This window comes from Rhinolophus ferrumequinum, chromosome 2 (assembly GCF_004115265.2).
Source record: "Rhinolophus ferrumequinum isolate MPI-CBG mRhiFer1 chromosome 2, mRhiFer1_v1.p, whole genome shotgun sequence".
NCBI lineage: Eukaryota > Metazoa > Chordata > Mammalia > Chiroptera > Rhinolophidae > Rhinolophus > Rhinolophus ferrumequinum.
In genome coordinates this window covers 87,952,475-87,980,377 of record NC_046285.1, presented here as the reverse complement: position 1 = coordinate 87,980,377, position 27,903 = coordinate 87,952,475, and the positions used below count along the sequence as shown (strand labels likewise).

General features: G+C 37.2%; 1 protein-coding gene across 5 annotated transcripts in view; it reads right to left on the bottom strand.

Annotated features, from left to right (window-relative positions):
- Nucleotides 1–27,903, bottom strand: part of CHODL (chondrolectin) — a 243,683-nt gene that overhangs the window by 2,629 nt on the left and 213,151 nt on the right. For 3 of the 5 annotated variants that reach the window (XM_033123031.1, XM_033123011.1, XM_033123040.1), the window contains 4 exons: nucleotides 7,558–7,867; nucleotides 7,259–7,416; nucleotides 3,703–3,789; nucleotides 1,762–1,864 (listed from right to left, as the gene is read on the bottom strand). In XM_033123031.1, coding sequence (XP_032978922.1) covers nucleotides 1,762–1,864; nucleotides 3,703–3,789; nucleotides 7,259–7,416; nucleotides 7,558–7,867 — 658 coding nt within the window. Of the gene's footprint in view, nucleotides 1–65; nucleotides 145–1,761; nucleotides 1,865–3,702; nucleotides 3,790–7,258; nucleotides 7,417–7,557; nucleotides 7,868–16,572; nucleotides 16,888–27,903 lie in introns of those variants that run through there. The other 2 variants (XM_033123021.1, XM_033123049.1) reach the window with 2 other exon arrangements.

The following is a 27,903-nucleotide window of genomic DNA, read 5'->3' as shown; positions in this document are numbered from 1 at the left end:
ACCAGTTAAGGAAACCAGTTATTATTGTGAACATGATATGGAATGATAGAAACCATCGTGTGTACCATATTGGAATTTAAACTTTCTGCAAGGCACTCAGATGATAATGGAGTGGAGTCTTTGATGAAGTTTCTCCTTGCTTTCCTGGAAGAAAGGAAAAGGGGGAGGATCTAAGAACGAATGAATGAAGCACTACAGCTAATTCTGGCACCTAGAGGCACTCTGTTTTGGCTTATTTTCTCATTCTGAGAATTTCAAACAATGAAAACTCCACAGATCGTCAAGATGGAAAAACCTGGAAGACTTTTGAATGAGTCGACTCTCTACAATAACACACTATTTGGAAGAAAGAAAACAAACTTTAGAGAAAACTCAGTTACTAGCACTTCAGTGATTTTTATCTTAGAAATGAGACTATCTACATAATATTTTTCAAGTCACTTTTCAGGCTGACTTGTTATTTAAAGATCTTCCTCAATCGTTTGGCTGGGTTATGAGGGGAGGGGGGATTTATATCAAATCCTACCTCTACCTCATTGCTTTACATAATGAAAAACCATCTTTCCATTGTCTGTCTTAGGAATTAAGGGAAGAAGCTACATATTTACTATGGTCTTTATTCTGTACAAAATATTGAAAACCAATTTTAACTGTGTTTTATATAGACCTGGGAAAGCCAAGAGAACATAAAATATGGTATCAGTTTGCCAGACTTTATTTGTTACTGTTATTCAAAATGTCCTACTTAAACAGCCAGCAAATCACAGGTTGGACCCTTTTTAAATTTTATGTAAACCATTCAGAGTTTATACCTACTGAATTTTTTTTTCTAGAGCTTTTGCTACTTAGTGGATTCTTTAGGATTTATTTCAGGAAAAGGAAAGAGGAAGTAAAGCCAGAAATGAAAAATGACTTATTTGCAGGCCCCTCCATAATACAGGCATTCCCTTGATCAGTCTCCAGTGGAAACGCTCAGGCAACAATGTCCAGTTTATTCTAGCAAACACGCTCTTATTCAAACCCAGCATCTTTTCATTTGATACATATTTATATTTCATACATTAATTATTTTAATTTAATTGACAATTGGACACACATGGAAAACTTTTACCTGTAACTCAAGGGTATGGGGCAATAGATGTAGAAGATTACTCCCAAGAAACTTGCTGTGAAGATACATCACTTAATTCAAGATGCCTACTAAAAAGTGACCTAGTTTTACCACTGTCCTGTATTTCCTATACTTAAGAGATCCTTTTGAAATCAAACAGAAAGCTATGACTTGAAATTTTGAAAAGGTACCACAAAGTACACCTGCACAACTCAAGTCATGCATACAATGTGAGGTCAAGATTAAAAGGTTTAGCACTTCTTATCCTTAATAAACAAGAAACAGTATTATAGTACAGTTGTATATGTTGTAGGCTTACAAGCATTTGAATTTCAGATCCACCACACACACTAGCTATGAGACCCAGGCAAATTGGGAAACCCATCTAGGCAACCATCTCCCCAACCGAAAAACAGAAACACAAGGGTACCTACTTCATTTGGCTGTGGGGATTAAATGAGATAATGCATGAATCCTATAAAAAGGTATATCTTATTAGATTGTATAGACTGGATTTGTCTGACAGGTAACAAGAAATCAGAACTGTCTTCAGGCAAATTAAAAATAGAATTTTGTACTAACATTTTTAAAGAGTTCTGAAAACTTATCTAAAACTTTTCAAGGTGTCTCTACATATATGAATTATTTACCTTTTATGCAGCATCTGGAAACAGCAGGTCCCGAAAGCAACCAGTATCAATAAGAGCAGTGGGATCGTTGGTATAACAACATAAATTAGATTGGGAATTATGCCTGCAAAAGAAAAACAGTCTTAGTATAAAAAGACAATGGAGTCAGGATTCTAACACCAAAATTGTACAAAAATTTTCCAAAAACTTAAGGTAAAATAGAATTATTATCAATAAATAGATTCTAAGCAAGGTTCTTCCCTAGATGCTGAATAATCTAATAATATATTCATGTTTATTAAAAATGGAAAACAAAATCATATTGTATTGGTTGCCACACTCTAATTCCACATCCATATTTCCAGAACTATTACGAAATCTGCAAATCAGATAGCAGCTAGTTTCCATAATGTATTAATAATCTTAGCTATCTCACTTCATTAATCCTTCTCAGTTCTTAGAGAAACAAGCACTGATTATTAAAAAAATAATAATCATTATTAAAACAACTGTTGATTTATTTGATATGACATTATCCTAACCAGTAACTTCAGTGCCATGATGATATGCCATGATGATAAGGGATTAAAGCAAAATATGTAAATATTAACTGATTATACAGTCATAACCCAGAGACACAAGACTCTAGAGTCATGAAGACTTAATTAAATTTTAAAATGAATCATTTTTAAATCCTGTTCCAACACTTGATAATGTTGGGTATTCTTGGTAAAATAAAAAACTGAAGATCAATACAGCTTAAAATTATATTATTAAACATTTTTTAAATGTCATAAGAGGGAAAATATTCCTAATGTAATGATGTATTGCTATCTTTAATTAGGTTTAGATGTTCTAAATGGTTTTAAAATCAGGCACCTGAAAAGTGAAAAGTGCTAAGTTTTAATATCATGTCCATATAAGAAAAGCAAATTGAAAACTACGCAGCTACCTAGCAAATCAAAAGCCATCATCATTATTAATGTAAATAATTCTGGCCAAAGAGGACTGAACTTAGACCAAACTATCCATATAGCTGCACATCAAGTCCTTTCTTAACAGAAAACAAATTAACTACAGTTCAGTGATGGGGTACTGGGGGAACAATTTGCTGTTTTTGCCTACTCTTGAACTTCCAGTAGATGATTTCAGAATTTTAAAAATTCACGATTTTCTTTCCTTTTCAAAATACCATCGCAATCCCTTATACATAATAGTAAAGAAAAAGAGAACGTATTTCCTACTCTTTCATGGATTTTGGACCACCAGCGGAAAGAGTTTGAGACTCTAGGTCTTTGGCTCAATCTTCACAAAGCTCTCAGATAAATCAGTTCTGTCCCATTGGCATAGGGCCATGATTTCTGACTAACATGCAATTTGCATCGGGATTTCATTATTTCTTTTGCAGACAGTGGTGTGCTAGAGGCAGCTGGCTTGAGAGCTCACTGTATGCATTCTTCCCACCCTGCTTTTCAATGATGTCACTTTGGTAGCTTGAAATCATCCACGGAGTTCTTATACCACAGCAAACTGCAAAGTCTACAAACCAGGCTTTTTATTTTATACCTACCTCACCCTAGCCGATCCTTAAACACTTAGCAGCACACCACTGTCTGAAGGCCACTGAATGTCCCAACTGACAGCGTAACGCCTACCTGTTGTTGGGGAAGCTCCTTGTAGATTCAGGTTTTAATGGGGATTACTTAGTTTAGTACTAGATGCTTACACTTGAAGTGAAAATGAGAAGAAAAGAAAAATAGGTTCTTCTATTTAAAAACTAGCTTCACCCCATATGTTCTAACATAGTTCAAAAGTAAATATCCATAGGCCCATTCACTGGAAGTTTAATATTTAGTGCACCACTTCACCGAGCAACAAGAAAAGGTGGGCCAACTTGAAGGAGAGTTTATATGTACAGCTTCTGTTCTTGACAGAGGAGATAAAGACACAGGAACAAATTACCTGCTTCAGTAACAACCACGTTTTGATGGGTGTCTCCTGGTTGGTTTGTAAAATAAGTCTTTTCTCCAGGAGCTGTTGGATTAATCTCTGCAGATAATAAGTCCAGGCATCATTGATAATGATAAGAGAAATGCAAACAGATGTAAATAAAAGCTTATATTACAAAACCATTTAAACATCAGAGTTTTGACTTCTGCACAATTTACAGCGAGAAGCAATATTTTGAATTTAAACTTACATGAAATTATCTAACTAGAAACATTTGATTATCTTTAAGTCAAGGATCCACGGGGTGAATCCTTGTGACCCAAAACTGCATTTAGCAATCAAAAGCATGTCTATGCTGATGACAGCCAGCTACAGGCCATAATGACAAAGCAGGCACAACGCTAGGCAAAGATAAGCAAGAATCGGTGATCTTAAGAATGTGAGCTACTAACTAGAATTCAATGACAAGCAAAGATGACTTTGTTGCTAATATCAGTGCAATATCTAGGTTTCTCCTCATAAAAATATTATCAGCAGAAGACAGTATATGGATTGCACTTGGAATTAATGATTCAAATAATAATGTTCTAAAGCACGTTTCTGTCCTATGCAAACAATGCCATCCTTAGATTTGCTTTCCAACAGTGTCTACCTCTTTAAAAGATAATAATAAATTTAGGTTTGCGAGTTCTTTCTTTCCCTGGTTTTATGAGGTGAGATCTCTTTCAATGCCATGCCCTTACAAATGTTGAAATACCCTACCAGGATCTGGTATGGCTCTGTCACCTAGTTTTGTTTTGTTTTGTTTTGTTTCTAGCTTCTATTTGTTAAATTAATAGCTCACTGAATGGAAATTGAATTATTAAGAAAATGCCCTCTAACTTTGTTTTCATTTGTCCCCAAAATATAATTTCTTGTTTAGTTTTTTCAAGTGATGGAAAAGAAAAAACACATGCAGCATCTTATATTACTTTTAGAAGAGTAAATCATTTTTAATGTAATGCTTACTTCTCTAATTTGGCCACATTGTCTCTATTCATTGGAAGTTTAATCATATACCAACCTGTAATGGTACTTATTATTCTGGCCTACAAATTTCACCCTGAGTCTTACAGCCCCCTCTAGGTTTCAGATACAGCCCTACCCTACCTACACTCATTCTCCTACAGAATTTACCTACTCTATGCCTACACTCAGCTGGTTATTTGCTGAACGAATGACACAGATCCTATGTTATTTATCAACATAGAACTGATTATTTTAAAAGCAACTCTAACAAAATTTAAGTTAATGCAATTGCTAAGTGACAAACTTTTAGAAACATAATCCCATAGACACTATTTTATAATGTCTAAGAACAAGAGTGTAGAGTGCAATTTTAATAAATACAAAAATTAGATTCAGATGTATCCCCATAAAAATAACATTGGTAGACCTAAAGAATAGATACGCAATTCACAGGACAACAACAAAAAATGGTATGGAAGAGAGTGAGCAAAGTCAGAAGTGAATTATTCAGTTTCTGCATAGCTAGGTTAAATTTTTACCAGTCTGAATATCATTAGTCATCCTGTTAGATGGTGTGTTGGAGCAGAAAACTGAGACTAAGTTCAAATCCCACAGTAGTTCTGGTATAGTTGGAGAATAGAGTTCAAAATAATTAGTGTTATAATTTGTAAATTTTAATTAGTCCCACTGTTTAATCCTCCAACTCCCTCACCACTAAAAAGCTAACCACTCATCGCTGAAAAGCAATGACTCCATAAGAAAGGAATTTAATCAAACCAATATCTCTCATAAATAAAACACTAAGCGCAAGGAAGGTTGACTAAACAGAAAATAAATAGTTGAAAGTGAAAATATTGAAAGTAAATCAAAGAATTAAAAACTGTAAGTACATTAATAAGACCAACCGTAAAACTGTGCATGTGCTTCAAAAACAATAAAGACACAAAAGAATATTGTTCACAAAGTATAGATATTTGAAGATTTAGGTAGAATATAGAGGATGAAGGAAAAAATAATTTTATGTCTACAACACTCTTCCATTAGTAAACAAACCTAGATTACCTAATACAAAACAAGTCAAGAAGATCCCGGAGTTAATACCGTCCTGAATAATGTGGTAACTACGAAGGCAAAAAAATAAAATAAAATAAACAAATGTACTTAGGGTCAAATAGTTCATCTAAAAGCTCGAAGAAAGAAGATAATATTGTATTAAGAAGATTCTATAATATATCTTTGTTTCATTTAATAGTTTCGAGTACATACTGTTGTAAATTTAAACTACCAGAGAATGCCAACTTTATATTTTTCTAAGGAAAAAAAACAGACAAAGAACACAAGAGCATAACAGATTTAGTTTTGTAAAGGCTTCTAGGACGGTAATGATGGATTTAGCATCTGAGGAGTTTAAAGAATAAACTCACCAGGGATATAGAAAGTTGGCTAATATACTCAAGAGCAGGATAAACATAAGAAAGAGTAAATCTAATCCAAATAATCCCTTGTGCTTTATGAGAAATGGAATCATGTAATTTCAAGAGAATAATGGAAACAGCAGTACTTGATTATAATTGCCTTGCATGAACATATGAGGTCAAGCCTCTCAGAAGAGTTAAAACGATACTTCCAAACACCAAGGAGACAAACAGAAAAAAAAAAAATCCCAAAGCCTAAGTATCTAATTCGACTTTCTTAAATGATTTTTAAAAATGAGTGTACACAGTTTGATTAGTCTCTCTTTGGGTCAAATATCAATTCAGTTCAGCTGTCTTATTCAAGGTAATTCAAATTTACTACTTCCACAGGATACCACACTGGTGTAATTCAGGTCGATGCAACCTTTCCATTCGCTGCAAATGGCCACAAATTGGAGACTTCAAGGAAAGCTGATTAAGGAGGAACATTTCAAAAGATGAGGGTCACGGGAAGAACATGGTGAACGCCTCTACTTTGTTTAACTATGGTTCAACGAGCTATGACCAGTTCTGACATTCACTGAGGAGCACGTGCCAAGTATCCATGACATGATAAGCTAATGTTCCAGGAGAAAGGTCCTTTGTTCCCTTAAATTCCCCAGATAAGCCCCTCAAGGACTGTTGCTCAGACATGTAAAGCTATAGGTTCCATGGTTACGTATACCTACTTCACCCACATTATGCTAAATATTTTAAATACTTTAAAATAGATTTATTTTTCATAAAATATATTTACAAAGGCACAATTTGACCTTAAGATTAGAAATGACTATGTTGTCTTAAAGACACCTCTCCAGATGCTTCTAGTTACTCCCTAGTTCTATTTCTAGTGACTGTCGTTTCTATTTCTAGTTACTCTCGTTTCTATAGTTTCTAGTTACTCTACTTCTATTTAACTCGTCAGGCAGTTTGTTCTATAGAATACCATGTGCTTCAGTACACAGAGCAATAGGACAAGCTGCAAAGTGATTCGTGTTTCAGAGCAGAAAAGCAAAACAGCAAAGGTAGCAAATCTTGAAGCTAAAACTCGATATAAGCAAATGTGCACAAAATCTGCTGTATCGACGACTTACAATACTTCCTACCTGGTTCGTACTTGCAGATGTAATTGTGCTTCATGTTGCACCTGTCGTCATTCCACTGGTAAAGGTAGGGGCCCCCAAGGCCAGGATTGGCCGTCGGTTGATGATACATCACAACGCACTTCTCACTTCCACAGGAAGGTTCATCAGTATACCAGTTTCTGCAAATACAGAGCAGCAAATACACACCTAGGTTATTTTGCTCCTTCTATGCTTGCTGCCATCCTCTACAGGTAACAGAAACCTCCCTTTGCCCTCCCAAGTTCCCCAGAGCACGTTCGCCTCTTTGGGACCCTACTCACCGGTACTGGGAACTGCTTCCATCAGACCACTGGTAGAGATCCGGGCAGGCCCCAGATGCAGGCCCCTCTCCATTTCTCCAAAGCCCTATCCAGAAATCACCATCAGAAATCCCTGTTCCTGGTTTCGTCAGGTTTTGCAACATGCTTTCTATCAACTTCTGCTCTGCTTCATTCTCAAGGCTGAGAAGGGCTCCGCCCTCACTCTCACAAGCCAGGCGTGCCTCCTGAAAGCTCACTCGGCTGGACAGTTCCTGGAAGTAGGCCATTTTGTAGCAGGGGTGCTTGAAGTCAGCAAAACACACCTTTTGGCCTAAAACAAAAACCAAACAAACAAACAAAAAACCATGAAGACTTAAATACATAGGCAACAAAACAAAAAGTCTGATTAAAAGAAAAAAAAAACTCTCATAATTGAATTCCACATACCCCTATATTAGGCAGAATGAATTTTCCTGATTATTTGTAATATAACAACAAATATGCATGATCATATCAGATCATAACGAAACTATATGTATGAGGGATTTACAGTGCATAGGAATAGAATTCCTATTGTTCTACCTTTTACACCTTCCTCCATTTACCACCAAACATGTACGCCAAGATTATGGAGACAATGTGCTGAATGGTCAAGCTGTTTTGTTTTCCATTAGATTCTCTGGTTCACCGCTGATCTCTGCTGCCACGTACCCCTCTCTGTCACTCTTCCTTATTTCCAACCTGCTGTCCATCGCCTCCACTAGTCTTTCCCTGACTTCAGCTCAGCTTTAGCCCTGGAATACACACAATCTTACTATTTTATGTAAAATTAAGTTAAATTACTTTATCCTAAGAAATTAAGGCACAGCTTTACTGCTTTCTTAGGATTCATCTGCATGATTCATCTGCATGATGGCTTTCTTCACTATGTATTTAATGTTGTAGCCAATGGAGAACATTTGTCAGTAGTGGAGGGCTGGGGTGTTACTGGACATAAACACTAGCTAAAAGTTAAAGCATTCAAGGTCTGTACTCTTAATTATAGTACACCACACTGAGCCAGTTTTGGTATCACATCCATCCTCCCCCAGAACCAGCAATTAATGACCTATGATGACACTCAGAGGCAGGTGGGAGCAGAAATCAGTGCAAGGTCATTGACCTCACAATGGTGTTTGAATGACAGGCATTCAATAACTTGACACAAGCTGAGAACAGCCAACTAATAAAATGGCAGTTCCAGCAATGCAAGTAAAACAGCTGTCCTCTCTGTCTCATTAACTGTGATTTAGCCCCAGGAGGAACATACTGAATAATATGAACAAATTAACAGACTCTCCCAACCAATTGTTAACGAAAAATAACACTCTAGTATGAACGATCACACGAAACTAGAATTAAAGAGATTTCAAAAGGACAAATCCGTCTGAAATAAACAATCCTTGAGATATGATTGTGGAAGTCCCAATGGTTGATTCTAATACTATTATTATTTTTTTTAATTTCTCCTAATTTATTATTAGGTTTTGTGATACCTTCCTTATTTAAAATTTTTGTTTCTGGTAATATTCTAACAATGCCACTAAGCCTAATTTTTATGCCTGTAGTTTTAAATCAAGCTCTGTTTCCATTTTCATCTTCTATGTCTTGTACATATTTCTAAGTCTCAAAATACCTCAACTGCATTCCCTTGAGTTTTCAACTTGTTTAGTTTTTCACTTCAAGAACTCTCAGACTTGGATTTGGTTCCAGCACTTTTAAAATATTAAACTTGTCCGACAAGATTGTTTTGCAAGAGGTCAAAAATTGAAATTAAAAAGAAAATAATTAGCCAGAAGTTTTAATAAGTAAAAACGATTTCTGTAACAACGCCATCAGAGGATACACAGGTACGATTTATATGCTAAAAGTCTCTATTCATTATTTTTGATACATTAAAAAATGAATGCAACACAGATGTATTATTTATGGTTAGGATACAAAAACGATGATGAGAATGAACTTGTTTATAAAATGAAAATAGCACTTCTAATTAAATGCACAACGGCTTTAAGTGTCATGAGGAAATTCCTAATACCACTATTAGGTATTAGCGATTTTAACCTGTAGATAAATGTTAGTCTGTCGAGAAATGATAATAATAAAAGAAAAATCCACAGACAGGGATTACATTTAAAATAATTAACAGCATATACTTCACAGGCCCTGGACCTAGCCAGCCTTGACACTCGCCATGGCTGTGGGTAATGGAGTGGTGCAGGGGTCCTGGGTCAGCGTGTGGAGACTGTGGTGGCTGCACTGCAGGGAGACTCTCATTGGGTCAGGACAGTGGCCAGTTACCAACTTCAGATAGATATTAACTCCAAAGTGTATTGACTGAATATCAGCTGTGTCCACAGATTTTGAACTGAAAAGTCACTAGCAGTTCAGCTCTAGCAAGGCAGTTTTCAGGAAATTATGGATACTTTGCAGTTTTTTTATGGCATATATATACAGAGGCTGCCAAAAAAATGCATACACATTTTAAGAAAGGAAAAAAACTATTAAAATTACGCTGATGGTAACCACTTTGAGCACCTCTTGTAATTGCAGAAGTCAAATGTGAATTGTATTCATCTTTTATTATTACTATTTTAATACAGTTTTTTCTTTTCTTAAAATGTGTATACATTTTTTGGTATCCTGTGTGTCTGTGTGTATGTGTGTGTGTACTCAGTTAAAGCTGACACTTTGGATGGAATGTCTTTCCATCCAACTGTTTTTCAATACTTATTTCCACCTTATTGTGCAAATTTGGTCCAAGTTGCAGCAAAACCAGCGAAAGAGGAAGCTATTGAACTGCTCACTGTCATTTTAACTAGTCCCGTTTGACTGTAATTGCAGTGGAACTCCAACAGCTGGGAAACAAATGTTGCCCTAATTCCCAGAAAAGTTCCATTAATATGGATCTTCTGGAAGCAACTTTTCCCACTTCTCTAAAGGCTAATCTTCCTAGAGAACCATTATGATTACCTCCCTTCTCATTCTGTGAGACCACAGGGAGAATTTCCTTTTCTCTTACTTGTAAATAACATATTCAGATAAAATCATCCACCAACTATTTTGAAATATAAGAATCCTAATCTTCAATTGGTATATCTACTTCCACCTACTACATCTAATCTTCCATCTACTATTCTACTTACCACAAAATATGCAGGTAAATATTCAGATAACCTTATAACAGTTTTTATTACATGAAGGCTACCTCGACACTGTCTAAAAATAATTTATTAAATGTTACCTATCATCTGGAACGTCCTTTGTTGGTTTATTTACAAGACAGAGAAAAGACCTTCCACCTAGGAGCCTACACCTATTGGTTTCACACACACACACACAATTATATACACATGAACTTTTATTTAGAGATACTTCTCAGTGTTGCCTATTGAAATAAACATCCCTATCAATGTCACAGGTAAGATTCTGCTACCATTTCTATGACTATATGGTTTTGTCTCTTTTCTTAGTCATTAAAACTCCTTTAGAGCTAAATATTGGCTGAGCTTTAAATGCTTTTGGCAATGGTATAAAAGTGGGGCCAAACTCATAAATGTAGTTTACTTTTTTCTTCCTGAATAGAAGGGATCTATGATTTGGTTGTATTTTGCTTATATTTATTAACTTTCTGACAGTTGAGTCCTCAGTTAAGAAAGTACTAACATTTTTCCTACACCTCACACTATAATCATATATTATGAATATAAGTAAGTTTGAATTTACATCAGATTTTTCAGTAAAAATGTAGAAGACATTTTATGAATTCCTATTGTTCAATTATGATCTATCCTTAGGTTGCAAAGAAAAGGTTGTACAAAAAAGGATCTACACGATAAACCCAAACCAGACTGACTGGACTTGGAGCGTTTTACTAGAATCCCACAGAGTAATTCGTTTTTCCTAATTCTCTCTTACTCCTCTCAAAATCACACTGGTAAGTATGCGGATGCTAAAGCATACAGTGTGACATGACCTCTGATGGCAATGCCAACACGACTGAACTAGAAAGAAAGGGAATGTTATTGATCTCGTGTTCTGCTGTCAGTGTTCAACGTTACACCCACTTCTTAAGAATTTTCCTTTATAAAAAAAAAAGTTTTGTCATAATAAACTTTCTTTTTGGAACAGAGATTTTATAATGCAATTAACTGCATAGCACACTATTAAGATTGTGCTGGAATCCATTTTCCTAAATTGGTAAACAAAACCCAAATTGCAGTGTCGGGTCATTTTATGGATGGTGGTGGCAGCTGCAAGCCCGACCTCTCCAGCTAGGAAATATCACAAGCTTCCTGACAAGGGAATGAGACTTTTTTTTTTTTAATCCCAATATTTAAAATTGAGATCTAAATAACAAATGGTAAGCCAAGTAACTGTGTGACTTAAGATTTCAAGCATCAAGCATTCAATGAATAAGTACTGGCGTGGCATCCCAGAGCAATACTTGAACTGTGGGTACACTGGGGACATTACTTAAAATTTCCTGGCCTGTTTTCTTACCTAAAAAGTGAGAGTGATTTTGAGTTTTAAAGTAATAATGAAAATAATAATAGCCTGACATTTATCAATAGTTTAGTATGCAGGGTCTCACTGCTAGCACAATCCTGGCCTTTGGGTAAATCAGGAAAAGATGCTCTCTCCTGCTGATACAGACTGTTCAGCTAAAAAAAAAAAAAAAAAAAGTGTTTCCCTCTAGGTGGCTTCAGCTTCAGGCACAGGGCTTGCAGTGCTGAGTTCCCTCTCAGACTTCCTGGCATCCATGCGTGGTGATGACACAACCTGCCCAACTGTGTTCAAACCCCTTTAACCCTCCTGCAACCAACCCTGTGCTGCAGAAGCTCTCATCCTATTTTGAAAATAAAGGTGGCCATAGAAAAATTAAATAATTTGCCCAAAGTCACCCTGCTCCTAACTGATAAAGTCGGGGTTTAGAAGCAGGCCATCTGCCTCTACAATTCATGAGTTTACCCCAATTTTTATGCTGCCTCCATATATGTCCCAAATATAATATTTTTCTAAGGTGAAAGACTTCAGTTGTAAAGGAATTGACACATATATTCATTACTCATGTTTTCTATGTTGTAGTTATTAGCATTGATCCGTTATTGATTACTGGGTGACTAGTATATACAAGGGGTTGTACCTTGAGAGTTTGTTTCTAAGCACATTGTGAATTTTCTATTACTGAACATTTAGACACAGGATTAATATTGGAACATTGATCTCAGATTTTCACACTATCTACGTGCTTAATGATTGTTTTATGTAGCCCGTTTATTTTCCAGATAAAACAAACAAGGCCCAAACTGATTGTTTTTTCTCCCAATTACAAGGAGGGTTACTTTAGTCAAGTTTTCTGGCCATGTTACATCATCAGTAATATGCTGAAACAGTGCAAGAAACCACCTCTCGTGGCAGCTGTGTACATCCGTCCACCTGTGTGCAAAGTGATAGGAGACACTTGTAAAAAGTAAAAACTGTGAGTGAGAACATCAGCTGGATTTCCGCTTTGCACCCCTTTATGTAATTCTGCCTCTTTTCTAATGTTATAATGGAGTAGATATTGCCATCCTCAGGAAAAAGTTATAAAAACAAAACCATAAAATGCTGGAAAACAGCAGTTAAGGATTAATGGCTCTGATAAATGTGCAGCATATTAAATGACTAGTAATAAGATTAATTTGTTCCTTTCTTGCCCAACAGATACTTAAAGTAATTGCATCTTTGAAAACTGCACTGTCATCACTTTATGCTTTTGATGATGTCATGGAATAGTACCATAGGCTGGGATAACAGTTTTTTGTATCTCCTTCCCTATTATGTTAATCTATAGGCTACTGGACGCCACCATGATTTTGCAATATTCTGTGTAATAAAAGAGAGGTCTCTAAATCATCCAGTCTCCTACGTAAAATGTTTGCCAATTTTCATAACTTCAAATTAATGCATATTAAAGTGTTCTGCAGAAATCTGGAGGTACCATGAAATACAACTAATGCCATTTTGCAGCATCAATAGGTTGGGAATCACTGCTGTGCGCACTAAAATGGAAAAGAGAAAGTAAAAAAAGAACATATTACTTGAAAACATTTCAAATCTTTAAAAATATCCTTGTGCAGCTCCTCAAACATATCTTCCCATCTTCAAGACCTGAATTTGGAACTCTTCTTTTTCACATGTGCCCATATCCCCATTAGTAAAATCCTCTTACCTTTGTCCTAAAGAATATGTCATTACCCACCAGTCACTTTATAAAATTAAATGATTGCAGCCCCCGTAGGTATTCTCTACACACCTATGTTCAGCAACAAATCAGTATAGGTAGGTCTACGACCTTAAAAGCAGTTTCCAACTTAGGATCATAAATTCACTAATTACTCTCTGATTGTTACCCTCATGGTTATATATTTATTTGTGTTGCATATTCATGTATCAAAAGAAGCATGGCCACTAACCTATAAAAATACTTTTCTATTACTGCTAGATGCTATTAAATCTTACAGGGCAGACTATGATGATGAAGTTGTTTGAAATGTTATTTCTTGTTAAAATATTTTCACTTTGTTTATACATAATGTTCTCAACTTTTAAAAGGGTGATGCATTTTAAACTATTAGAACATATCTTACTGAATCTTTTAAAGTACTTTTTTTTTTAATATCTTAGAGTACTTTTTTTTTTTAAAGTACTGAGGAAGAGAATTTCTATAAAGGATTACTTTGTATGTTCTGTCTTTGTCTTTTTTTTTTTTCTGGGGTAAGTGATTCCTTTGCTCTACAACTAAATAGTTGTATTGATATTTAATAAATAGAAAAGGTATTCCACGTATTGTGGGTGTATTCCTAAAAATACTAATGGCCCCAAAGAGCTTGTTTCAGTCAAAAAGACACTTGAGAATTTTGGTAAATGGTCCCTAGTGGCATGAAAATGTTAATGCATCTCTCAAAACTTAACAGTGACCAAGCAGACATTAGACCTACTACTTCCAAAATGTCCAGGTTTAAACTGCTCTGTACTCTGCGATTATGGCTGAAATACGTATTTTAAAAATTAGTCTTCAAAGGACAAAATTGCAAATCAATTTATAATGGTTAAATGTCATTGTGAATTTTTTATGGCCAAAGACAATTAAATTATTCATAAAAAACATAACTGCTTTAATATCAAGTAAACATCATCATTTATGCTAAATCAAATAGATCATGTTCAGTTAATTAGAAATTTTCCAGATGTCACCTACAAGATGCCTATAAATACTTAATAGGAAAACACAGTAAAAGGCTTGCAACAATTTATGCAGTAATAGGATACAGAATAAACTTTCACCAACAATTTTTCAAGTACTATTTTTACTCTTTGTCTTTTTTTCTCCCTTGCAAAGTTTAAGGCACACAAACAAGAATATACCAAAAAGATACTATTTAAGCCAGAGAAGTGTTTCTATGTGTTTAAAAAACACCTTATGCTCAATCAAAGCCTGGTCTCTGTTGTTCATTCATCTGCAAGAATAATGCTGATAAACACAAAGGCAGCCAGATATGTAATTCATACATTCAGGTGATTCTAAAGAGTGAACTTCATCTTCAAAGTTATATTAGGGGTAAAGGTAGCTAATGGTCGGCTGCTGTAACATCCTCATATGACTCTGTAAAGTTTTCATTTTATAAACTGCCTTATTTTCTTTCCCCCAAAAATGTAAGCAGCAGTGCATTTCCAAATAACACTTCACAATGTATTTAATTCCAGTGTCTGCAGAGGGCCAAAAAGTTAATAGTGATTGGTAACTAGACATTTAAGAATTATATTCTGAAGATGTAGAACATTGCATATTGCTGAGGGGACATCAGTAACAATCAAGCTTAATATGCCAGCTTCTAAAGGTCTGGCTTCACTACTGATTAAGTTGCTGTCATCTGTCATCTATCTCTACCTCTAGTGACACCTGTTATAAGATGCACAGAATGTGAAAAGGAATTTGGGCTTTAGAACATCAAAAAAACTTCCCGCACTTAAAATACATGCCCACATACATTTAACAAATATTTATGGCAACACTTTAATTAGCATCACAAGAGATTTCAATAAAGGTAGATATCTATGCTCAATGTTCATGTAAGGCTCTATTCATGCATCCTAAGCTTTTGAGAATCTTCATGTTTTTTAAGAGACCGTCCCAAAAAGTTAAAAAAAAAAAAAAAAGGTGAATCAAACACAAATTGCTCAACAATAGGACAGTGAAAGTCAACGAAAAAGAAAAACTCAGAGCTGACCCTGGGACGCTTGCCAATTCTGATCCATTTCCCTTGCATTGACCCCACCGACCTAATTGGGCACCTATTGTGTGCAGGAACCTGCAGTCGTCACCGTGTACCGTGTACACCTCAGCCCAACTCGAGCCCACTTCATTTTCTGAGAGGTCCCCAACTTGGAATGAGATGTGCAAAGAAAAGGCCAGTCCCCCGTTCTTTGTCAGTCCTGAGAACAAAGGCGGTGTCCCAGGGGTCGGTGAGCGACCCACAGCGAACAGGTCTGGTGTTAGAAATCCTCCGAGGGAACACGGTGAGGGGACCGAAGTCGAGCCAGGACAACTGGGATTAGCATTCCTGCCCGGGCTCTGCTGTCCGTGGGCTCCCTCTGCCTCCGCGGTACCCCACCCCTGTCGCAGGTGCCGGGCCCTGCCCTGCGGCCAACTCTCTTACAAAGAAAGTGGCGATCACTCCTGGAAAACGCTGTGTTGCTTAGGCTGACGCAGAGCTCGCTTTACAGCTGTTGAATCAAGCACTTCCAAAAAATTTAAACTTTTGTACGTGTGTTTTGGGGGGCGGAGAAGCAAGCAGCACACAATCCATTTCCCCGCCTCCGCCCGGCACCGGTTCCCAGTCCCCGGGAGAGCCTCCACCCCGGACAGGCTGCTTCGCAAGCCCCCCCCCCCCCGCGCGACCCACAGTCTCCCTCCCGCTCGTCCGCTCGGCGGGCGGGTGGCCCCGGACTCACCGCTGACCACCCGGCGGCAGAAGGCTCCGTGGCCGCAGAGCAGCGCGGCGCCCAGCAGCAGCCAGACCACGCGGCTCATTGCGGCGCGGCGGCAGCAGCAGGTGTGTTGCGTGGAGCAAAGGTGGCCTCTGGCCACCGCGCAGCCGGGGCTCTGACCCCTGCCCCTCCCTGCCTGCCCGCAGGCCCTACTCCCGCCGCCCGAGCCCAGCCTCCCGGCCCCCTGCACGCATCGCCTTGGACGGGACTGCTGCCGCGCGCGGGGGTGCTGGGCTAGAGCGCACGACCCGACGGATGCGCTTTCAGGGAGAGGGAACAGAAGTTAGGTGGTCCCGTGTCTGTCTGTCCCGGAGGTGAAGCAGCCGCCCCAGGTTAGCCCTCACCGGCCCCCTATGCACTTCTCCCCGGCTTCTGGCGGATAAAAGGGCTGAGCCCGTGCGCCCTGGTCGCGGCTCTCACCACAGCAGCAGCAGCAGCAGCGGCTTTAGGCTGGAAGCGCCGTCTTATATACCCACATCCCAAGGTTCCGGCCCCTTGCTAGTAATAATTTTTAACTACTTCGTCTCTCCTGCTTTGCAAAGCATCCCGGCTCCTCCCCTAAAAACTGGAGCCACTTTGAAAATGGTCCAGTCAGCAGCTCCACCTCCTCCACTCCGCTCCTCCCGGGCTCCTCTTTCCATTCGCTAACAGACTCGAGACTCATTTGTGTAAAATGTGACAGCTTTGCTATTAAACTCTGGCAAAAGTTGGATCCATTTGGTTTTCTCAAAGATTAATGTCCAAGGGATGCCAAGATGTGAGGCCTTTCTTTTTTTGTGCTAAATTGCTTGATCATATGTATTGCTAGATAGATACAGGGCACTAGCCACTATTTAAGATGGATTGGCTGAGTGGGAGCCAAAACCTGCTCAGTGAATTATATAATGTGGCAGGCATTTCCCCACCTAGGTTCTGCAAATAGATTACTTCCAAGCAGTTTGTTTGACTAACTTGCCACAGGAGTAAATTGAAGAGAATATTTGAAGCATGGTTTTCCCAATGGGTTTCAATCTCAGTATTTGCAGCTCCAGAGAAAACCATCAAGGCAAAAATATTCTGAATATTTGGGGATTTCCTGGATATAAATGCTTCTTTGTAGTCATCTACCAGTGACCCGTGGTTTACATTAGCAGCAAGACTCATTTTCAGACCTACTAAGGCATTTTTCCATAATCTCACTGAATCTTTATTAAAACAGTCCACCCAAGGATGCTTGAGTTTCCTGGTTTGGGAAAGAAGTTTATGAGCGCTTTATCTGTAACTAGTCCATGATAGAAACTTTGAGGAAGCTCTCATAAAGAACTTCAATAGAATTGGTATTTTGCCATTATACTGCTTTAAATTGTTAATACAGGGAATGTTAATACAATCCTTTTGTTTAACTGGGCAGTGCACTTCCCTCTAACACCTCCCTGTCTTTGGTTTTCTTAAGCCACAAGTACATTCTAAACATTTTCTGGACTTTTTCTTGAAAAAAAGGGGTCAATCCTGCTCCAGTAAGGACAAGCCTTTCAGAAGAAGAAATTTTAGTACTTGGAAAGACTTTCAGGTTATGAAACCCACCCTACTCAAAAAAGTAGAATTCCAAAATAATTGTAATGATGTCTATCACTTTCTTTTTCCTTGTATAACCATGAAAAATATTTAATAACAGGCCATGGGTAATTAATAAATCTTGTAGAGGGTATGGATTTTTTAGTATCTTCACTAGCTAAATGTCCAAAAGAAATAGGCACTGCTGGGATTTTGAATGGAAAACTGATCGATCCATCTTCAGTTGGATAGGAATATTCCTGAGCCCTATGAACCCTTTCAAAGAGTGCCACTGGGGTGGCTGTGGTCAGAGGGAGGCTCCAATAGCTCACAGTCCCGTGTGGAGAAAGAAACGTACTGATGACTGTATGAACTCTATAGTGAAAGAGCGACTGGAGTGTCATGGTAGCACAGAGGAAGGAAGGATGAGGAATTTGGGCAGGAATTTTCTACCAACAGTCCAGGTTGAGGGTTATAATCCTCACTGGCCAATGACCTGAGTTACTTCCCCAAATGCCTGCAGAACTAGGATTCTGCATGGGAGCTTCTTTCGCCTTTCATGCCCTCTTACTTCCACATGTTTGTGTAGCCCAGAGTTATCATGAAAAGGTCCCTCTGTGGGAAGGAATATCAGTGGATTAACATAAACACTGGATATAATTTCCTACATCTCAGTAGACCCCCTTTGTCCCAAATATCTCCAACATCTAAAAAGCCAGCAAGTCCTTGAAGCTGTTACTGGCAACGGGGAACCCCCTGGTTTCTGTCCTTCAGAAAATCCAAATTATAGTAATAACTATGTTCTATATGGTTATACAGACATCCTAGAATATAGTTTCTTATCTTTAGGTTGGGATTATATCAGTTCAGGGAGGTTGTACCAATTTACTAGAACTGCTCAGCAGTTATTCGGACAGCTGTTTGACCTACCAGATAAACAAATTATTAAAGGCTCTTTTTATTTTATTTTTTAAAACTTTTACTTATTTTTAAATGTGTTTTTGCAGGACCCATCAGATCGAAGTCAAGTAGTTGTTTCAATCTAGTTGTGGAGGGTGCAGCTCACAGTGGCCCATGTGGAGATCGAACCTGCAACCTTGTTGTTAAGAGCAGTGTGCTCTAAGCAACTGAGCTAACCGGCTGCCCTCCAGAGGCTCTTTTTAGATAAGCAACTGAGCTAACCGGCTGCCCTCCAGAGGCTCTTTTTATATACGATATTTTTGAAGGGGACTGGCTGATAAAGACCAGGTATTTTCTTTGTTTTTCCATCACTAGGAAATATCTGGATGGATCATCACTAAATTCAGATAGCACATTTTGGGTAATCTTAAATATAGAATATGAGTGGTATTAGATATTCCTTTTGGAAAGCATGGTGGGGGGTGGGGAGGTGTCTCAGTTTTTTCTATATAACATAGTAGGAGACATAAACCAAAAAATTTTCAACAAAATTGCATTAAAAATATTGTAGAGTTGTTGGGCATCAGGGTAAAACAACAAGCATTCACTAGTTTTTTTTTTTAAATAAATGACTTTCATTGTTTTTCCCTGTGGATATGTATAAGGTATCCCAGGACACAAATGACTTTCTCATATGAACACATTTTAGTTCTACTTTAGTGAAACAAAATGAGAAGTTTAAGAACTGCTTTCAGATCAGTTAGGAGCTAAGGGTTCCTGCAAGGTCAGCCACAGGATTAGGTGAGAAATGTTTGGGCCTGCATAAAGCTGGCCTCCAGATGCCCTCAAACCACGTGTGACCAAACCACGTGACTGATGATGGCAATCAGGAGAGAGGTCCATCACAAGTTAAAATCTTCTGCCCGATTAAAACAAAAAATTCAAATAAGAACTTCAAACTGATCAGTCTAAGGAGTTCAACATTGATCCAAAAACTCAAAATGCACTTCTTCAACCCCCCCAAACAGAAAGGTGATCTCAGTAAGAGTGACCCCAATGAAATCTCCAGCATTAATCAACTGTTGAGTCTCCAGAGGCTCCGAAACATCAACTGGGCAACATTTGGAATCCAAAGTTTGAAAAGTGACATCAGGGCCCTTAATAGTACACCTGTATTTCCCAAATATACAAATTACTCTTCCACTCTCCCCATTCCCTTTGAAATGTCTGCAATTCCCAGAGAGCCTCTGTTTCACATGTCCATTAATAAGTCTCCAGAACAGTCTGAATTCCAGGCACTGATGTGCATTCAGTGACTTCTCACGTGGGTACCTCTAGACAGTGGCATCAGCCTCAGTCGCAGTAGGGTTCATGCAGATGTGGTCCAAAACAAACAGTGGCAGATATGGTGGTCTGAATCAGTTCAGGCTGCTACGACAAAGTACCGTAAACTGAGTGCCTTATGAACAAAAGAAATGTATTTCTTACAGTTCTAGAGGCTGGATGGCATCTGAGATCAAGGTACCAGCGTAGTTCAGCTCTAGCAAGGGCACTTTTCTGGGTTGCAGACCACCTACTTCTGGCTATATCCTCACATGAAAAGAGGGGGAGCGAGCTCTCTGGGATCCATTTAATGAAGGCAGTAGTCCCACGCATGAGGGTTCCACTCTAATGACCTAATTGCTTCCCAAAGGTCCCACATGCTAATACTATCACATTGGGGATAGGATTTCAACACAGGAATTTGGAGATAACAAACATTCAGTTCACGGCAATGATCTACGAAAGAGACTTGTTACAATGTTTAAAATTATTACAACTTTATATTAATATGCTTGAAATGTTCATGGAATCCAATATTAACTAATTTATTCATTCTATTACACTTTACTTAATGATGGTGAATAATTCTCCTAAACACTACCAATAATATTGCCAGAACATAATAAAAAAATATTTGAAAGTGAAAAAAATAAAACCAATACTGTATAACCACTTTGGTAGCAGGCAAAAACAGTTTGTTTTTCTGAGTAATGGTTAGTTGTCAATTCCAGGAAGACAGCACTGAATCCAAGGTTTGTCCTCCTAATTCTTCAGAAATGACATCTTGGCATCTGTGTGGGCATGTACCTGGCTCAAATGCAAGGATGAGCAGTTGGCCTAAATCTCCTGAGATGTACTTATTCTTTTCCAAACATGTTTGTGCTATAGAATACATGACCTACCTCATTCAAGAGCCTGTTCTACTTTTCCTCATCCTCCCAGAAACTTGAGTCATTACAGGGCAATCTCAGGGAGAGCCATTGTTCGTAATGCTGTTAGAAACGTAATGAAGAATGACATATACTACAAAAACATGCTTTCCTATCATTTAAATTTTTAATTTAGGAACTACTGAGTCTATTACATCCTTGACCATTCAGGTGCTGAGTTAAAAATATTCATGTAACTCAATTACTAGAGACATATCTTTGATCTGAAGAATCATATGAATTTACGTGCATGTCTATCGACTCAGTAAATTAAAATTTCCTTTTAGTGCTTCCTTAAGAATTCAAAGCCATGTAATCAGGTACTGTTGTTATAAATCTACCATAAGCCAATACTTCTTATTCCAGTATTGGCTTAGTTACTAAGTGTGGTCTTAATACACATTAATACAACAAAACAAAAATGAGATAATTAAACCAAAAAAGTCATAAGCTAAAGTCATTCTTGCTTCAAGTGTCTGGCCTGAATTATCTAGGTATGCAACTGACAAACTCTTTATCGAGTATTGTGATATGGATAAATTCGCTAGCCGAAACATAAATCTAAATTTTCAGTTAATATGATCTTGGGCCAGTTGAGACCCTTTTTTGGTTTTCACTTTTAAAATATAAAAAGAATGTGTTGAAAAAGTTTTGTACTTCCCAACTGAATGGCATTCTGCCCTAGAAATATTCACTTGTTTCACAAATATTTCAATCTTAATCTTTCGTACATTAAGAATTATCCTAAACCAGAATAAGTCATATGTTATCTGCCTATGCAGTAATTATCCAAATGCACATAGATGCAAGTTTAAATTTAAAATGTCACTAAATTCATCAGATACGTTTCCACATATTTTTGATCAATAGTTACTGAAAGAACAATTGTTATTATGTGGTGTCCTGGAAAACTATGTATGTTAAAAATAAGGCTTCATACTCAAAGAAGTCAGGAATCACAAGGCTAAATTATTTCTAAAGTCCTTTTCAGCTTTACAATTGTATTTATCTAAAGTTAAGAAAATCTAACACTATTTTTCCTTCCTTTCTTCCTCCATCCCTCTCGCCCTTCTTCTCTCTTTCCCTCCGTCCTTCTCTTTCTTTCTTTCCATAAAAATATGTCAATTTATCATGAATGGGTATACTCTTTGATTTACAAAGTAATCAGAAAATAGAAGTGCTGGAAAAATTCCTATAGTCCTTTGCATAACAGATGGACATATTACAGATGTCACGTAAATGGAAAATCCAAACAAAGCAAAATAAAACTGAGTGCCAAGTTGAGTGAAAGAAAATCAAACTAAGAGACCATAAAGCTATAAATGAATATTTGATGAACCAAGATTTCTTTCTATAAAAGTGCTCCACTTTACTAAAAAGGAAATTATACCATGAAGAGGAATAGCTAAAGACCTACAAAACATAAAGCATGCCTTTATGGTATTCACAAATAGTCAGTGTTTCTCCAAATATATCAAGTGGCTAGAGAACAATGGTGACAAAGCAGCCATAATAGCAATAAACTGGATTATGCAGAATGACATATAAAGTTAGAGGGAATTTGGGGGGAAAAAAAACAAAGATATTAGGACCAGAAAAATCAATTTAAATACCCTTCTGGAGGTACATCTGTCACTTCCTTATTTGTTCACATAGTATTTCTAAGGGTAAATGGCTCATGTGTCAAATGCATGTGCATACTGCAGCACAGCAAAATGGAAATTTAGGGAACAGTAAGTAATACACTGTCAGGTAACCATAGATATCGGCATCCATAAAAGTCTCTTTATCCTGTAGACTGCACTTTTTAAAAAATAAAAGTTATCACTTACCTGTAATAAAGTTTAAATATTCTGCTTTTGGAAAACACTCCTTTAAAATAAACCTGAACAGAAAGAGGAAAAAATAACAAAAGGAAGTACATTTCTATCATCAAATCCTTTATACCAAATAAATAAATAAATAAATAAATGGACCATGTTACATAAGGAATTGATGCTTCAGTATTTCTCTCCAAGGAGTGGACACAAAGATTCCTAAAGCAGACTTAATTTTCAAGAGCTTTCAAGACATCAGAGAGGCAAGAAATCATTGTGAATGTATTAGCTAAGTACCTCCTGTCTTCTCTAATGGATAGGAGTCATTTAATCTGAGACTAAAAAAAAATCAAGAACAATGGCTTAGATTTTTAAATATTTTTGAAGTTAAAAAACACAACCGTTATGAAAAGATACAAAGTGCTTAATACAAGGCTGGGATAATTATGGTGGATTCAGGTTCAGCTCCACTGGGGCTCATTAGCACGTAACTCTAACGATATTTTAAAAAATACTTCTTGAGAATAAAATGGAGGACAGAGGTGGGCATCAATATTTTAATCCCCTTATCAATCGCCTCACCCATCTCCATCAACCCTTCCCTAAACAACTTACTCCACATGGCTTATTATAACATGCTGAGGGTCACTAGGACCCCGGGATCTTCTTCCGGACTCTACATTGTTTGTCCTGACCCAAGTTAATAGATCACGGTGCTTAAGAAGCTCTTTATGATGATCATAAAGGAAGTGAAGACACTGTCTTCCTGTCTCCACTTAGATTTGCAGAAAGATCTTCCCTAAACACAATTCAAATCCACCCTTGCTTATCCTTCTCCCAGTTTGTTTGTGTGACAAACATTTACTGAGCACATATTGCACTTATTCCGTTAAAACTGTGTACTTGTTTACTTGTTTAAGGTTTGTCTCTCCCCACCAGATTGTAAGTCTTGAGTTGGTTTTATTCCCCACCAGTAGGTGCCTGATAAATATTTATCAAATAAGTAAAGAATGAAGGAATCTCTGGATTAAGTTTTTTACCTTCACTTGCAGTCAATGTTTGGAACTTCTCATGTGTCCCTCTCTATTCACAAGAGTTTGAGCTGCAGGGGTAAAGAGGGACCTCCCATAACTGCATCCAGCACAGGAAGGACGGTCTCCTCTCCTCCAGACTTCCTTACTCCCCTGGCAGAGATGAAAGGCTTCCACAATTCTGCACAGCCCTCCCAAGCCTTCCTTTCCCTTGCTGATACTAAAGGACATCGGGCTTGCAAATGGGGGCGGTTTCCAATGTAATCCACATCACCTGCATTGAAGAATCTTAGGTTAAATATTATATTCCTATTTTACAGAAATTGTAGAGACACCCTCACTTTAGCTGTAGGTTTGTTTGTTTGTTTGTTTGTTTGTTGTTTGTTTTGTGAGAGAGAGTGAACATGAATCCAAAATTCAGATGTACCTTCCTAGATTGTAATGTTAGATTCTAAATTCTGTTCTTATACCTCCACACAGCTATATATTCCTGCCAGTAACATCTTCCATGAATAAATACAGAGGCAACACATTCCTATTTCCCTGGCAAAGTCCTAATTTGCCCAGGACCGTACCTGCTCACACCCTGATACATTCCGTGTGATTCACTATCACCTTCTACAAGTTTATTTTTTAACTGCCAGAAAAATTATTTCCTGCTCTTATTTATTTTTTAATATCATACTATTATTTCTTCTTCAGCAGTTAGTTGGGTACATTATGTCTCTTTATGTGTACACGTCAATCTCCTTTAGGGCAGAAACCATGTAATAAAATAAGAGACATGTTATAAAATATCCTGTACCTTTGTGCCTAACATTAGGAATTCAATAAATGTTGGCTGCAGTGAAAAAAACTTATAAAGCCTACAAATAGCAATTACAGAATTAAAACTTTACCTATCTGAATTTTAATATAACCATACCTTTATTGAGGGTATCTTATGAATATAAATAATAATGTGCCTTTTATTGTTCAAATGGTTACCTGAAATTCATGTGAAAAATTATTAGGATTTAAAATATTTTTATAACATTTTATCAAATTGTTCCAAACTTTCTGAGTCATGAAACTACCTGCTCTTTTGCTAAATTTCCCAATGGCAATTTCTAGTGTGGTGTTGAGATGAAACCTAAAAGAAACAGAAAACACCTAAATCAAGTGGCCATAATGACCATACCTCCTTCCAGAGAAATCATACAGATATTTTGTGGAACCCTTAGGATTCATAAAGCACACTTTGATAACCATAGCTTCAGTCAATAAATAGCTATCATATCCGGAGCTAAGGTTCAAAATGTTCAGAATCTACCGAAAGCAATCAAAGCTCAAATAGGTGAAAAAGGCTTTTAAGATTCAGAAAAAAATAGAGGCGAGTTGATTCATGTTATTTAATAACCAACAGATGATGCAAATGTAACGACATTCTAAATCTATATGATTTTAAGGGGAATTAATTTTTGAATATAATAAGGATTTCAAATTCCTCCCTGGATTTATAAAAATTAAAAAGGAATACCAGCTAGCTAAATAAGAACTATTTGTCTTTTCTGTCTCACCTTTAATGCTCTAGTTTCCAATTGCTGTTCTAGGTTGTCATAGCAACGAAATGCTATTTTCAATAAGTTCTGGTAGAAAACCTGTTTGGAACACCTAATTTATTATAAGTGGAATACATTCAGTTGGTTGCATGTATGACAGGTTTTTCAATTTTTTCAAAAGAGTGATCATATTATTCCTGATGTCTACTACTTCTTAACTCTTTTATGACATAAAATAACTCTTCAAGTTCATAGACAGTAACAGGAATAACCAGGGCAGACATGCCTGTAGTCAACCCAAGAGTTAACTGGGATGAGGTTTCAGCTTCCCCCCGTCCCCAATACGTCCAATTATCTTATCCATCATCAATACATTGTTTTGTCTGAAATATAGATTTCTCATGTATTCATTATTTTACTTTCTTAATTTGCTTCCACTGTTAACATCAATATTCTTGTAGAAAAATAATACAAAAATTAGAAGGGAATTTTTTGCATAATGCCACCCAAAGCTCCTATTAAAAAAGAATACCTTGGTTTTTACAATTTTTACTGCTTAAAAGTATTCGATTTGTTGTTTCTGGCCGATAAATTTTGAATTCTTCTGTCCTGCATACAAAGCCCTCCAAAACCAACCCCCTTGTATGTTTTTAGATTCATTTACACTTCCTACTTGCATAAATCAGCCAGTACAACCAACCTGGTGAGCAACAGTCTTTGTCTGTTTTCTCATCTTTCTGTGTACTTCTAAAATCTCCCTCACATTTCCACTGTGGTCTCTTTCACTGTACTTGTCCTAAACGTTGGCTCTTCTTTCTTCAGAAAAAGTCATCTCAGACCACTCTCCTTTCTTCCCCAAACCGTGAAAATTTACCCATTTAGTTGTTGAATAAAATCTACCTTGTAGAATGTTTCATACTATCAATGTTCACAAATTACTTTGCTGCTTACGTGCGTATCTTTTACCTTGTCAACTGGAAGGTAAGTTCATTCCAAAACAGAACCACATCTAGTCCTCCTTTTTCCCACCCAACACCAATACTCTCTATTTGTTTAGTAAAAGAGACGTGAGAGTGGGCGTCATGTTCCAGACCCTTCTCGCCTTCCAGTGACACATGTTGATAATTCATTTTGCACCCATATATCATGGGACAGATGGGAACATTTTGGGGGATTAGAGAGGAAGGGATCTGTTGTTCCCTGTCTCTTAATTGTATTACCTTTTATCACAGATGTTGCATAAATGTTACAAACAACCACTTCGTTCATGAGTTACCCATCAAAGGCGACCTTAATAGACACTAAAAATGTACATATGAAAGATGTGAAGTGGTGTTAAGAAGCTGGGAAACAATAGCGGGAACAGGCGTTTCTTCTCTTCTTAACCCCAGTCATACCATCTTGAGGTTTCATGACAACACAAAAAAAAAAGAAAGAAAGAAAGAAAGAAAGACAGAGAGAGAGAGAGAGAGAGAGAGAGAGAGAGAGAGAGAGAGAGGAGAGAGAGAGAGAGAGAGAGAGAAAGGAAGAAAGGAAGGAAGGAAGGAAGGAAGGAAGGGAGGGAGGGAGGGAGGGAGGGAGGGAGGGAGGGAGGGAGGGAGGGAGGGAGGGAGGGAGGGAGGAAGGAAGGAAGGAAGAAAGAAAGAAAGAAAATATCCTACACTCTTGGTTCCTTTTCCTACACACTTAAGATAGTCACCTGGCATCCTTCCAGAAACATGATTACCTAAGCAAGTTACCCTTCATGGAGAACAGTCTCCGCTTATCTGGCAAAAACTCACTTTCCACTCACACCTCTGACAGCCATCACAGAGCAAAAGTAGAGCATCTGAAGGAGGACACATTTGTTTTCATACAAAATAGCTTATTTATTGCCTTTAAAGTTAAAAAAAAATAAAATGTCATTGGCTTTCTTGCACTTATATTAATGCACACAATAAACCAAGAGCCTTGGGTAGGGCAAATTTCATTCTTTTATTCCAGGATTTTAAAAAGTTCAACTCTATTGATTCATTGTGTGAATAATACAATTTGGAATATCATTCTTCAATATATCACCAAAGAATTAAAGTATCATGCATTCTGCATTATGTGTTTTTTTAAAGTTGTGGTCAGAATATAGGCAGAATTTTATTGATTTAAACTTTTAAACCTTGATAGATTTATTGTTTTAAGTCACGGTGTGAAGTAATAAATAATACAATTTTGAATATGAAATCTT